This window comes from Python bivittatus, unplaced genomic scaffold, assembly GCF_059951505.1.
Source record: "Python bivittatus isolate LINGU-HERP-01145 unplaced genomic scaffold, Pbiv_v1 ctg000020_np1212, whole genome shotgun sequence".
Taxonomy (NCBI): domain Eukaryota; kingdom Metazoa; phylum Chordata; class Lepidosauria; order Squamata; family Pythonidae; genus Python; species Python bivittatus.
This window is the reverse complement of record NW_028277030.1, coordinates 126969238-126981539: the sequence shown is the minus strand read 5'-3', so window position 1 is coordinate 126981539 and position 12302 is coordinate 126969238. Positions and strand designations below refer to the sequence as shown.

Below are 12302 nucleotides of genomic sequence, written 5' to 3'. Positions count from 1 at the left end.
GGGGGACAAGCTGAATTTCTAACCCACAGGCCAGAATTAACCTGCCAGAACTATATTTCTGCATTGTGGAAGATTATTTCTTAAGTAATTAGAGATTTACTGCTGGTTGCAATGATCTATTATAGATTAGAATGTTCTGATAGAAATCTTTTCAATTTATTCCCAATATCCACATTACTAACTGATTAGCATGCTGGCAGGGGAATTCTAGGAGTTGAAGTCCACACATCTTAAAGTTGCCAAGGTTGAGAAACACTGGTATAGTGTAATATTGCTGTACATCAATAGACATAACAACTCTCTTTCATTCTTTACCTTAAAGTTACAGAAACGCAAACACATATCCATTCCCCAATGTAGAAGTCATAGCATTGCTCAGTGTAGATACGGTGCTGGTGTGGCTTATAAAATATGATGGTAGAAAATAATAAATTCCCTAAAGGTTCATTTTATAATATATGTAAGTACTAGTCAGTCTTGAATCAGTACAAAACCCGCCTTGGTTTCAAATTATTTATTAAAAGGAAATTTGATGTTTTGATGTCTTTCTTTTTGTTTCAAATGATAAAAGAACATTGTGTCTGTTTGAAAAGAGAAACCTCTTTTTCAAAGCCCTATTCAAAGCAAGGCATTACAAGAGTGCAGTGAAAATCAGTCTGAAAGCCATAGGCTCTCAATTGAACTAGGATAAAATGACTTTTGGGTACTTCTAGAAATCCTGTCCGACGTCTCTTTACTGTTGTGGCTTTTGTTGTTATTTGGCCTCAGCCATAATAAAATCTGTTTTCAAAGAGTTCCGGCCTTTGCATCTTCTTGTTGTGTGGGGGATGTGGGTTTAGGGCCTGGCTAATAGATCAGTAAGAGAGTCAAGTCTTCATAGAGAATTAAAAGTGGTCAAGGCAAATCCTTGGCTTAATGTGGAATAGAAACTGCCTTGGCAGCACTTGGCAGTGCAATAATCAGATAAGCAAAAAGTTGGAAAAAAATAATATATTCTCAGTTCTTCCTTTGTTTGACTTTTTAAGATCATACAGGTTTCTTTAAAGACACAGTTCTTAACAATGCCTTTTTAACTCTCCCACCCATATATGATAGTAACGAACCTCCACAATTTATAAAAATAATAAAATCCTTGTGCTTCTTCATATTCCATTGATTTCCTAAAGCAATCAGTAAAAATAGTAATTTAGAATCACAATTGCTGTATTTAGTTTGTAAAAATTCTGTTAAATTTATTAACACTTTATTGCTCATATATCAAAAGCAAAATAAAATCAATAGTCCAAGTCTTTCAAACTTATTTTCACTTATGTTTTTGCATTGTTTCATTAATTATCATGGAACAAAAAACAAGTATTTATCATTACTTTTCCAGTGTTCCTCATTCTGTTACGATCTCATCCCTGTTTACAAAATCTATTGAAAAATACTGTCGTATTTCCAGGAATATACTAGTTATGCAGTTTTCCCATGCATATATTGAGAAAGTTAATTGATCCTTTAAAAACACTTACCACCATTGGACCTTGTATCTCCTATCCTCCACTCATCACTTTTTCACTGTAATCTTCCTTGTTGCTATCAATGAAGTATGTTTTTCATAGTATTCATCCTTCTTTTCCTAGAGTTGTGAATTTATGTTCTGTTAGACATATTTCCTATATATGCTGCTTGTGTATGTAGATTTCTCTTGTTTTTTTTCCCCATTGTATATGCCCCCCCAAATCTCAAATCTGATCTGCAGGACCACCCAACTGTCTGGGTAAAATCTGGCACATCAAGGGGAAATGGAATAAAGGGAATCTTGCCAGTTATAAGATTTCTGCTAGCGAACTGAACATTGGGTACAATCCATAGAATCTACTTGATTTTAACTGTATTTCCAATATAGCATTTTCATAATTTTCAAAAATGTTTTCTTTTTGTAGGAGAGAATCTTACAATATAAGCATTCAGGAAATTTTCACTATATCATTTTAGAAAAGTAAATATTCTCTGAATATGTTTTTGGTCAGTTTGCACATTTCATATAACGTATATGCAAGATATTATTTAAATCTTGTTGCTGTCTGTAGGTAAGATCTTGAATTGCTGATGAAGCTGCAGAAAATGACTGCAGAGATGCTGATGTTTCCAAAGCTGCCTTAGCATGAATGAAAAACTGCTGTACAATAATTGCATTTGTTGCCAGGGATGAGATGTATGATGTGCTGTTAGGAAGATAAGCTAATAATATCTCTTTTTAATTTTGTGGTAGCAAAAAGCCTCTGTTAAAATAGGAAACTACAAATGTGCCCAGCCATGTATATTTTTTCTCCCTTCAGAAAATGGTTGCTGCAGCCTTGAGATCAAAGTCTGAGAAGGATGGGGTGATTGTATCATTATATGGAGAACTGGGGCAGGTTTTTGCCACTAAATCTGGATCTAGAGGTCAGGAGCTTATGGCAATTGAGCCAGCATGTTTCTCCTGAGCCTGATTAACCTGTGAAGTTAAGGGCTTCCTGATCTATTGCATTAGCCAACTGAGCAGAGAGCATATTAGGAGGGAGAACAAGAAGGAAGAAAACACAACTTTAGGGGTGGGCCTTAGCAGGGTAGGTTAACTGGGAAGGCTGCAGTGAAGCAAGTTGTTCACTAGTTTAATAGATACTTGCTATGGTCAGATCAATGCCCCAAATCTGTTTATATATTTGTTTTAAACTCCACCTTTCTATTCTATTGAGTACTCAAGGCAACAAAATTAAGAACATTCAGAAACTAAAAAGTTAAACATATACACTTAAAAGTAATCGTAAAATTAGTTAACTGGAAGTCTAAAGAAAAATCCATCTTAAATGGATTTTTAAAATAATGCGTGGGGGGCCAGATCAGCTCTCAAATGGATGCTTTCCATAGTGTGGGAGCAATACAGAAAAAAGCCCTTTTCTATGAACTGCAAAAATGGGCCTCCTGTAATGGGCATATCTTCAGAAGGAGGTCTCCGGCATTTATGAATGGCTAGACAGGTTCATAACAGACACGAACCCTTAAATAGTCAGGCCCTAAACCATTAAGGACTTCAAGGGTTAATACTTGTACCTTAAATTTTACTCAGTAAGCAACTGGCAAAGAGCGCAGATCTTTCAGCAATAGGTATCATGTTATCCCTGCACATAGTATCTTACATTCTTAAAATGGAGTTATCAGTGGCTGTATTGGAATTCATAAATCTTTTATTCAATAGCAAGCATCTCTCAGAAATGAAATTTACTTTATAAAGGGAAGCAGAGTGTTGTGCTTGTATAGCTTGTGTAATATTGCAGGGCTACTTAGAGAATTAATTCTGACTTCATAGTGGATGAGGAATTACATTCTTGTTGATGGTGGTGATTAAGATGAATGTATAATAATAATAGCTTTTAACCCACTCTTTGAAGCTGTTGAAAATGGACATACTAATATGATTAAGCTTCTCCTTCAACATGGAGCCAATCTTAATGGATCCCACTGCTGGTCTGAATGGAATTCTTTGCACCAGGCTGCTTTTCAGGTAATCTATAAATCCATAATTTCATTTCCATATAAATAAAATTTTTACTCTTTTTCTCTTCTTTAAAGAGCAGTTTTGTATAGTCTTTGCAAGCCATTTACTTTTCTGATTTACGACAGTGTAGTGCAGAAAACTCAGTCTAAATGCAAATGATCATCTTGAATATGGCAAGAGCTGAAGAGAGTATGAAACAGTATACATTTTAAATAACAAAAGTATTACACACATTTAAGAAATGATCAGATGTAACATGGGTGATAAATCTGTTATTGAACAGTAATTCACTTGAAATAATTGTCTTATTCCACTTTTGGAATTGCACTGAGACCTTCAAAGAACTGGCATAGGTTTTGGTATTTAAAGGTGAGCACCAGCCTATGGTTCCTTGGATAGACTGTCCAGCTCTTCAGTTCTTTGATGTAGCATCAGACTGTATTCTAACATTCACAATACCTTTATATTCCACAGTTGTAAGTATGATAATAGCAGTTTTTATAATGATTTCTTCAGGTTGTGGCAGGCAAATCTTGTTGAAATCACCTACTTGTATACAGATATTCTTGTACAAGTGGGAAAGGGCTTCTGCTTTCAGAAATCACTGAGCTAAATTCTTCTGAATTCCTTATCTTGATTCAGCCTTTTGGTTCTGATTCTGTGCCATTTTGAATGGAGAAGCTGTTAAGGGATGTGACAGAGGAGTTAGGAAAGCCCCATTGCATAAACAAAAATTTTCAGGAACATCTCTGGATCTAAACCAGTGATAATTCTAAAGAGATTGTTAGATTTTTAGTCAGTCCATATCCATTTAACTCAAATCCTGTTTTGATTTATTCTATTGCTTTGATTTTTTTTTTAGTCGCTGTAGCAAAACTAGCTCATTTCTTCAGTTATCCTGATATTTAGCTTTTATAGGTCTTAAAGGCTAGATGGACAAGTATTCCTAGTTTGGGGTTTTTTTCTCCCAAGGGAACTGCTGTTTTAAAAACCCTTTGTAAATCAGCTTTTCACTTGAGCAGAATTAAATGTTACAAGAAACAAAAGGCTGCATTATAAAATGGCAGTCTTGTAAATCTTTTGTATTATATTTTGCCTGTGTCCCACTGTGTGTGTTCTCAGTTTGTCACTGGCAATATTGTAATGGACTAGCAGGTCAGCTGAACTTAGCTTTGAAGGGACCAAGGAACTGGCTACAAATAATAACCAAAATGGAAAGATTCCAGTTCTACACCCCCATTTAACAACCAATCTTTTTCCCACTTCAGAGTTATCCTGAAATACTGAAATTACTCCTGGATGAAGGAGCCGACAAAGAGTCTGTGGATGATTTTGGGATCACACCTTTATTTATTGCTGCACAATATGGAAAGCTGGAATGTTTAAGAATTCTTATATCATATGGTAACGTCTCAATTTCTGCAAAGCTACAGTCATCAAGTGGATTTCATTGGTAGAAGCTGGGGGTGAATTGTAGCAGGTAGAATTTTCTGTTGGTTCCACTGAACCCCAATTGAGAAACTGGGTTAGACAATAAAGAATTTGAGCTGGGAATAGGCAGTGGTAATAGCCAAAAATCAACGAGCAGTTGGGACAAATGTGAAGTAATTAGGATTATGGGATCTTCCTATCTCTTGAGTCTTCTATCAGAAGTTATGTGCTTAGTCTGAATCTTAATCTTGCTAAATTTTACTGTGTTAAAATAAATGCCTAACTAAACCTGGAAATAGGGATGGTCCTGTCCCTATAACTGTTCTGGGGGGCAGTAAAGACCTGGCTCTTCTGTAGGGCTTTTGGAAATGGAATGGAGTGGTGAACATTGCTCCCAAAGGAAGTGAGGCCACCATGTTTGATGAGCCATGTGCTCGGATACTCTGTGCTCGGATAGAAATTGGTACTGTTGCTGATTTGTAGAAAGTCCTATAAGATTCAGCAACCTTATAGTACTTCCAGTACTAGTTCCTATCTAAGCATAGAGTATAAAAATAAGTTTCAGTGGACCATTGAAAGGGAGGAGCATTTGCACTGGTCAGCCTTTATCAATGTATTAAAATTCCCTTATCAGGAGCCAACGTCAATTGTCAAGCAAAAGATCAGGCCACACCCCTGTTTATTGCAGCCCAGGAGGGCAATGACAAATGTGTGGAGCTGTTACTAGCCGAAGGAGCCAATCCAAACCTATACTGCAATGAAGAGGAATGGCAGTTGCCCATCCATGCAGCAGCACAAATGGGACACAGCAAGTAGGTGATGTGCAGAAAGTTGCTCCTAGTTTCTGTTAAGCCTTGAGTTCCATCAAGGAAGAAAGGCCAGGCGTAAATGATGAAATAAAATTAAAATAAAGTATTTTGAACTGTGGAAACATGCCTTTCCTATTTATGAATGAATATTAATTAATTAATTAATTAATTAATTAATTAAACCAATTTATATAGCCGCCCATCTCATCACAGGGAACTCTGGGAAGCCTACAATAAAGCTAAAAACAGTCCATAAATACATTAAAAATATCTATAAAAAATAAAACAGAGAATAAAAGGATGTTAAAAATATGGGAGCCACCTCACTAATTCCCCCGTCCCCTGGGGTTCCCAAGCCTGCTGGCAAATGAATATTGTATATTTTCTAAGCAATATTAGAAGTTATTTAATCTTTCAGAATTTTTACAGTTGATAAATCAGTTTTCTATCTGCTCTGATTTTGACTGGTAGTAAAGCCAATTTTATGTAATATATTTTTCTTAATTTGATATCTTGGGTTTTTTACTATCTTCATTGCTTTTTATATATTTATGATTTTAAATCTCTTGATAAGTAGCTGAGGTGAGATGTATTCTGATGTAATATGTGGGATAAAAGTAATAAATGTGTCTTAGTTTGATGTTTCTGTGGAATTAGTCAGGGTATCAAGATTGCCCTGGATTCCTGAATGACAGGATTTGTTCTTGAGTTTTTATGTGTATTAGGAGAATTCTGGAAAATAGAAAAGTTTGGATTGAAAATTTTAAATCCTAAAGCTCATGCTTTTAATCAGAATGAAAAGAACAAACCAGCAGTTCATTGTGAAGCATTCACACATGAACAGGAGGAAAAGCAGGGCAAAGGAAAAGTTATCCTTTTGGAGTAAACAGTAAGAACATGATTACTTCCCTCCCAAAGCAGATCTCCTCTTCCTCTTGTTCTCCTTGCACATTCCCTGAATTTTCCTTCAATACCTGGGAAATTGCCTGGAGCAGATTTCGAAGACAAATGGGGAACAAGTGGAAACCCTGTTGTATGAACGGGAGTCCTCTTTTTCCTTTAGGGTATTTGATGTACCCTCATGCTTTGTGGACCAAATAGAAAAGGTACATACAGTAAATTTAGAATAAAAACATCCCCAGTAAGGAAAAAACAAATATATTAAACATCCCAGTAAGAAAAAACAATTACATAAAACATCCCAGTAAGAAAAAAGAAAAAAAACAATTAAAAAGCATTGTTTCATAACACCAGAATCCCAAAACAACTAAAAAACCCAAAACTAACAGTAACAATAAAAAATGAAAAACATAATATATAAGATAATAATGATGACTAAGGATCACATCCCATACGCTCTCTGGCATTCAGCCTTTGCTAGCTTCTGGAAAGCTATTACTAAATGGGCCAGGCTAACATCTAGAGTAGTGTTTCTTAGCCTTGGCAACTTTAAGACGCGTGGACTTCAAGTCACAGAATTCCCCAGCTGGCTGGGGAATTCTGGGAGTTGAAGTCCACATATCTTAAAGTTGCCAAGGTTGAGAAACACTGATCTAGAGGGAACCTGTTCCAAAGAATAATAGTTGGAAAGCAATGCTTTCTAGCCTCAGCCTCCCTCGCCTCCTGAAAGTGGGGCACTACCAGCAACATCTACTGGGAGGACCTCCCCCTCCTTATAATTTGAAATATCTGTCCCAGCTTCACTATGATCTATGACCTAATTCTATTGGGTTCCTCCTCACAGAGATTCTATTTAATACATAACAGACGGAACCTCCAAAGGCAAGATTTCCTTTCTGCTAAGCTATGTATGGATTACCTCTAAATTCCAAGGCAGTGCAGGAACTGAGTCTTTTGGATGGAGGGGATTTAAAAGCTGTCTCTTCTGCTTACAGCTTTTCACAAAAATTTCTGGCTTCAAATCAAACTGTTGGCTGCATATCTCTGGAATGCTCTTTGAATGAATAGACCAAGCCATGGAACTTGGGTAGATTAGAAGAGGGCTATTGGAAATAGAAAATAGATTTAAAAATAAGTTAAATCTTGGTCACCAAGTATTAAATTTTAGACGTATCTTTATAATAGCTTTAAACATCATTGAGATTCCTTTCCTGTAAGCTTGTTACAAAAAAAGCTGCTCAATGCTGTTTAAATTTTAAAAAGGTAAAGAAGCATCATGTATAGAGCCTAATTACCTCAGCCTCTCCCTTTGTTGGAAAAAGAAAATGTCTGGTCCTTTTAAATCTAGGGGCAGAATTCCAAAAGCTGGGAACTGAGGCTGGGAAAACCAGGGACTAACATTCCAGTCCAAGTAACTGAAGCATAGGGAACATCTGTTTAAACAGGTGAATTGTCTAACATTGCACTGGCTTTTGATTTATGTTTCTTTGTGGTGCTAAAGTCTAATGTTATTTTTCTGACAAATTAGAAATTGAGTATATAACCTCAGTCTTTACTCTATCAGGTTGCATATGAAGATACCAAATCTTCTCTGGAACGTTCATATAATGTTTAGTATTAATTTGAAATACCTAACTAGTCTTCTTTTTTTCCTCTGGAACAAAGAATGAGGAATGTGTAGCAGCATCTTGTCTGTCTGGAACATTGCATTTTCCTTTATATTTTTCCTTTCAGGCAGCTGTTTTATTGCAATCTGAACAGTTCTGTCATTTATCTAATGTTCATTATTTGGAGTTTAATATTTAAAATTTAAAAAACGGGAGCTACATTTTATCTTTTTTTATCCTTTTAAATAAAATTTGGTTTTGTTTTTCTCTGGTGAGATTGGTCTATCTCCCAAGGAAGAGAGGAAGGGCTGGATCATCCAGCTCCATGCCTCTATGCTAGATGGCCAGGAGGTTGCAATATTGCAATTATTTTGCTTGTTTGATTTTTTTTAACCTTTTAATTGCCCAAAAGGCAATACTGGATTGGGAGTCCTATCTCTCTCACATAGTAGGGTTACATGAAGGACCTGAGATAAAATGCCTCTTAGGAGGTAGGTGGTGGCAGTGGCAACTACCAAGGTGCCATTCCAAAGGAAGAGGTGGGGCCAGAGAGCTTCTGGAAGAGGAGGTTTGAGGCCTTCAGCTTTTTACCTTATGGGCTCAGCTATCCACTAGAGAAGCCCCTGAACCAAGCTCAACTGCTACTAACAGCCTGAATGCCATTATGTAATTTTCTTGGCAGCAATATGGAAGTGACTTGCCGCTGCCTTCTCTAGGATGTTTTTAACCAATATGTCTTGTCTGCAGCCCTGGAATTTCTTAAAGGTTTCCCATCCATTAGGCTGAACCCTGCTTAGTTTCAGAGTCCAGATAAGGTCAGCCAGTTACCATTTGCTGAGATTTCAATCTTATACACAGCATATTAAAAGGCAGCAAATAATGGTGTTTGTTTTAAGGTCAGGAAAGTACTGTTTTTATCTGTAAGGTACATAACAAAGGTTTTTGTGCTTGCACAATAACATCCATTTTGCATTTCTGCAGTATATTACGCACGCTCATACTGGTTACTGACCGGGTTTGTGGTAGTGCTGAAGGCAAAGTGAGTCCTGTCTACTCTGCGATCTACAGTGGTCAAGAAGATTGCTTGGAGCTCTTGCTTAAGGAAGGTTACAGTCCGGATGCCCAGGCTTGTCCTACCTTTGGCTGCAGATCACCCATGTCTCTTGCTTTTCAAAAAGGGTATGTGTGTTGTTTGCAGTTATCATGGGACAAGGATGTTATGGGAACTAGCAAAAGAGGCTAATATTATAGGAGCAGCAACTGCTCTGTATTCAAAGTTTTTCAAACATTCTACTTTCAGGTAATATTTCAACTTCAGTATGCCTGTTGAAGTAGATTCCTGGAAATGCCTTACAATAGTGGTTCTCAAACATTTTGGTCTCAGGACCCCTTTACATGCTTAAAAATGGTTGAGGACCCCAAAGAACTTTGGTTTATGCGGATTATATCTATTGATATTTACTGTATTAGAAATCAAAACTGAGAAATTTTAAAATATTTATTTGACTTTGTGGACACCCTGAAAGGGGCTTGGGACCCCCAGGGCTCCCCAGACCACACTTTGAGAACTGCTGCCTTAGAACATGCAGGTTCACATTTCAGGAGAAATCAGTCAATATGGGAAGGTGAAATGTCTTTGGGGAACCTTTTCTGCTGTTACTGATCTTTTTTAGAAGTGTTGTTAAGCTTCTAGGAATCTTGTCATTCTCCAGACCATGATTCAAATGTTATTGTAGCTCTGTGGAAGGATCACACTACACATGATATGGGAAACTTCTTGTCAGAACTCTCAGATGCTTTTATTTTCACCTAAATGAAATGGTAGTGGATTAGGGCCACCAAGCTGAGAGATTTGTTGTTTTATAAAAACCAGTGCTTCCTAATGCGCCACGTATCCTACTCCCACAAGCAGTTTGGAAGAGATCATAATAAAGAGCTCTGGGATCCACTGCCAGTCAAATGAATTGATGCACAAGTGAGCTGTTCTGGGTAATAAGACAGCTTCCTATATTCAGATCACTTTTCCTTTTCCCTACTTTAGGAAAAAGTAGGAATGAATAGATGGCTTGATTTTCATTCTGTGTCATTATCACATATTAATGATTTATAAAGCCCTACATTTTCACAAAAGCTGCATTTTTCTCAAATGTATATTTTACTCTGAAATTCACATTTTAAACTTAAAACATATTTTATGTAATGTTTACTATTTGTTTGAGTGGAGGATTATATTTAAAAAAATAGAAAGAAGTTGGATATGGGTGGCTGCATTCCAGTTCATATATTAGTTCAGGAGATATGACCAAAAAGCTAAAATATTGCAGATTCCACATCTGCTTCTGTAGTTCCTATTAAGTAATAGCAAAGTGCAACACAGATTTTCTGCATAACTTGCTGTTTTGCCTGGTGAAAGAAAGCAAACGGGCAGTTGGAGAAAGGAAGAAGAAAGCAAAATATTTTAGATCAGAAAGGGCTGGTTTCTGATAGGAATGTTTTAACAAAGATTTAGGTTAGAAGTTATTTCAGTGATGTAAAGCATTCAACAAATATATATGTATTGCAGAAAAACATCAATTTTTAAAAATGCAGTATTTCTTTCTATTAATTAGTAACATCATAAACAAGCACAAGACTAGAAGAAGTAGTCAAATCTAAAACTTTCCTTGGTGACTCTTCCTGAAATGCACATATATTTATGCTCTTGGCTATCTTATGTGTTGATATGATCATATTAACTTATTTCATTTCTTTCATTTTTATTAATATCTGAATAATGTAACAAAAGTATATATTATTGACTTGTCATGTTTTAAAATATTCACACATATTTCAGTAAAAATAAATTTCAAAGCCATGTCTTGAATTTATTGGAGTAGAACATTTGCAACACGCTAGAAGTCCAAATTAGAAATTTCTGTTCAACTTACTATTAATTATTGGAAAAGTTTTGAGAGTTACTTATATGTTAGACATATTTTGTTCACTGAATGTTAAATAGGCTTTTAAGTTGATTTAGAATAGTGAAAAAATTCCAGGAAAATAAATTGAGTTCATCTCTTTTTGGAAAATTAATATAATTGCTTTACTCTCTACTGCTAATAATTGACCCTTGAACTAATGGTTATAAAGCAAATGTTATGTAAAATTAAGTTTTTGATTTTCAGTACTGCTGTTACCACTAAATCACACTTCCACAGTTACCTAGGAATAAGCCTAGCTAGGCTTAGTTGGATTTATTTCTAAGCATCCAGGAATCCCAGTTCTAGGTAATCTCTAGGCGCATAACATTCTTGTAAATAATCATGAGGGGGTATTCTTCCCTTTGAGCAGAAGTTTCTCTTTCTCTTACACATTCAGTGCAATTTTTTTTTAAAGTTGTGTCTCATGAGCACTGGATGTGACTTTTGAACTTGAGTGAAAGTTCTTTTTTTACAATTTCTTTTTGCTCAAATGGCTGTTCTTATATTCTCTTAATCTGCCTATTTTTTTTAAATAAAAAATGCATGGAATTAATATGGTAATATGCATTCTTCTGGGACATCCTTTGTCCTTAATTTACAGAGGAATAGTTGAAACATTTGTTGATATATGCATCAAATTGTCCGTATTCCACTTTGAAATAAGAGAGCCATTTTGAAATATGTTAGAATAGATATTGCTAATTCAGTATTTATTTTTTCTGTATGTACTGTCTTTTGCTGAAACTCTTCAGTGATAAGATGATTTGACAATTTACCAATGATAATTTGTCAAAAATGAGGCAGTGGGAAGACAAAACTGAGAATATTCAAGTCCTAACTCTGTCATACTATATAATACTGTAATGTATAATGTAAAATAAGGTATATGATTATAATGTATGATAACCACTGAGCTAGTCATTGTGAATTGGTCAGTGCAGAAGAAAGTGCTGCAAACTGAAGAACAAGCAGACAACTATTTTTCATACTTATAACTCACCCTGTGCATTGAAGTATAGGTAGTCCTCAACTGACGACCATAATTAGGACTGGACTTCCATCACTAAGTGAT

General features: G+C 35.8%; 1 protein-coding gene across 6 annotated transcripts in view; it reads left to right on the top strand.

Annotated features, from left to right (window-relative positions):
• ASB3 (ankyrin repeat and SOCS box containing 3) overlaps positions 1-12302 on the top strand; it is a 94139-nt gene that overhangs the window by 10140 nt on the left and 71697 nt on the right. For all 6 annotated transcript variants that reach the window (XR_015797612.1, XR_015797611.1, XR_015797613.1 and 3 more), the window contains 4 exons: positions 3417-3529; positions 4792-4927; positions 5589-5766; positions 9252-9449. Coding sequence is in view for 3 of the 6 variants with exons in the window: in XM_025173895.2 (XP_025029663.1) it covers positions 3417-3529; positions 4792-4927; positions 5589-5766; positions 9252-9449 (625 nt within the window). In the remaining 3 variants the exon portion in view is untranslated. The remainder of the gene's footprint in view (positions 1-3416; positions 3530-4791; positions 4928-5588; positions 5767-9251; positions 9450-12302) is intronic.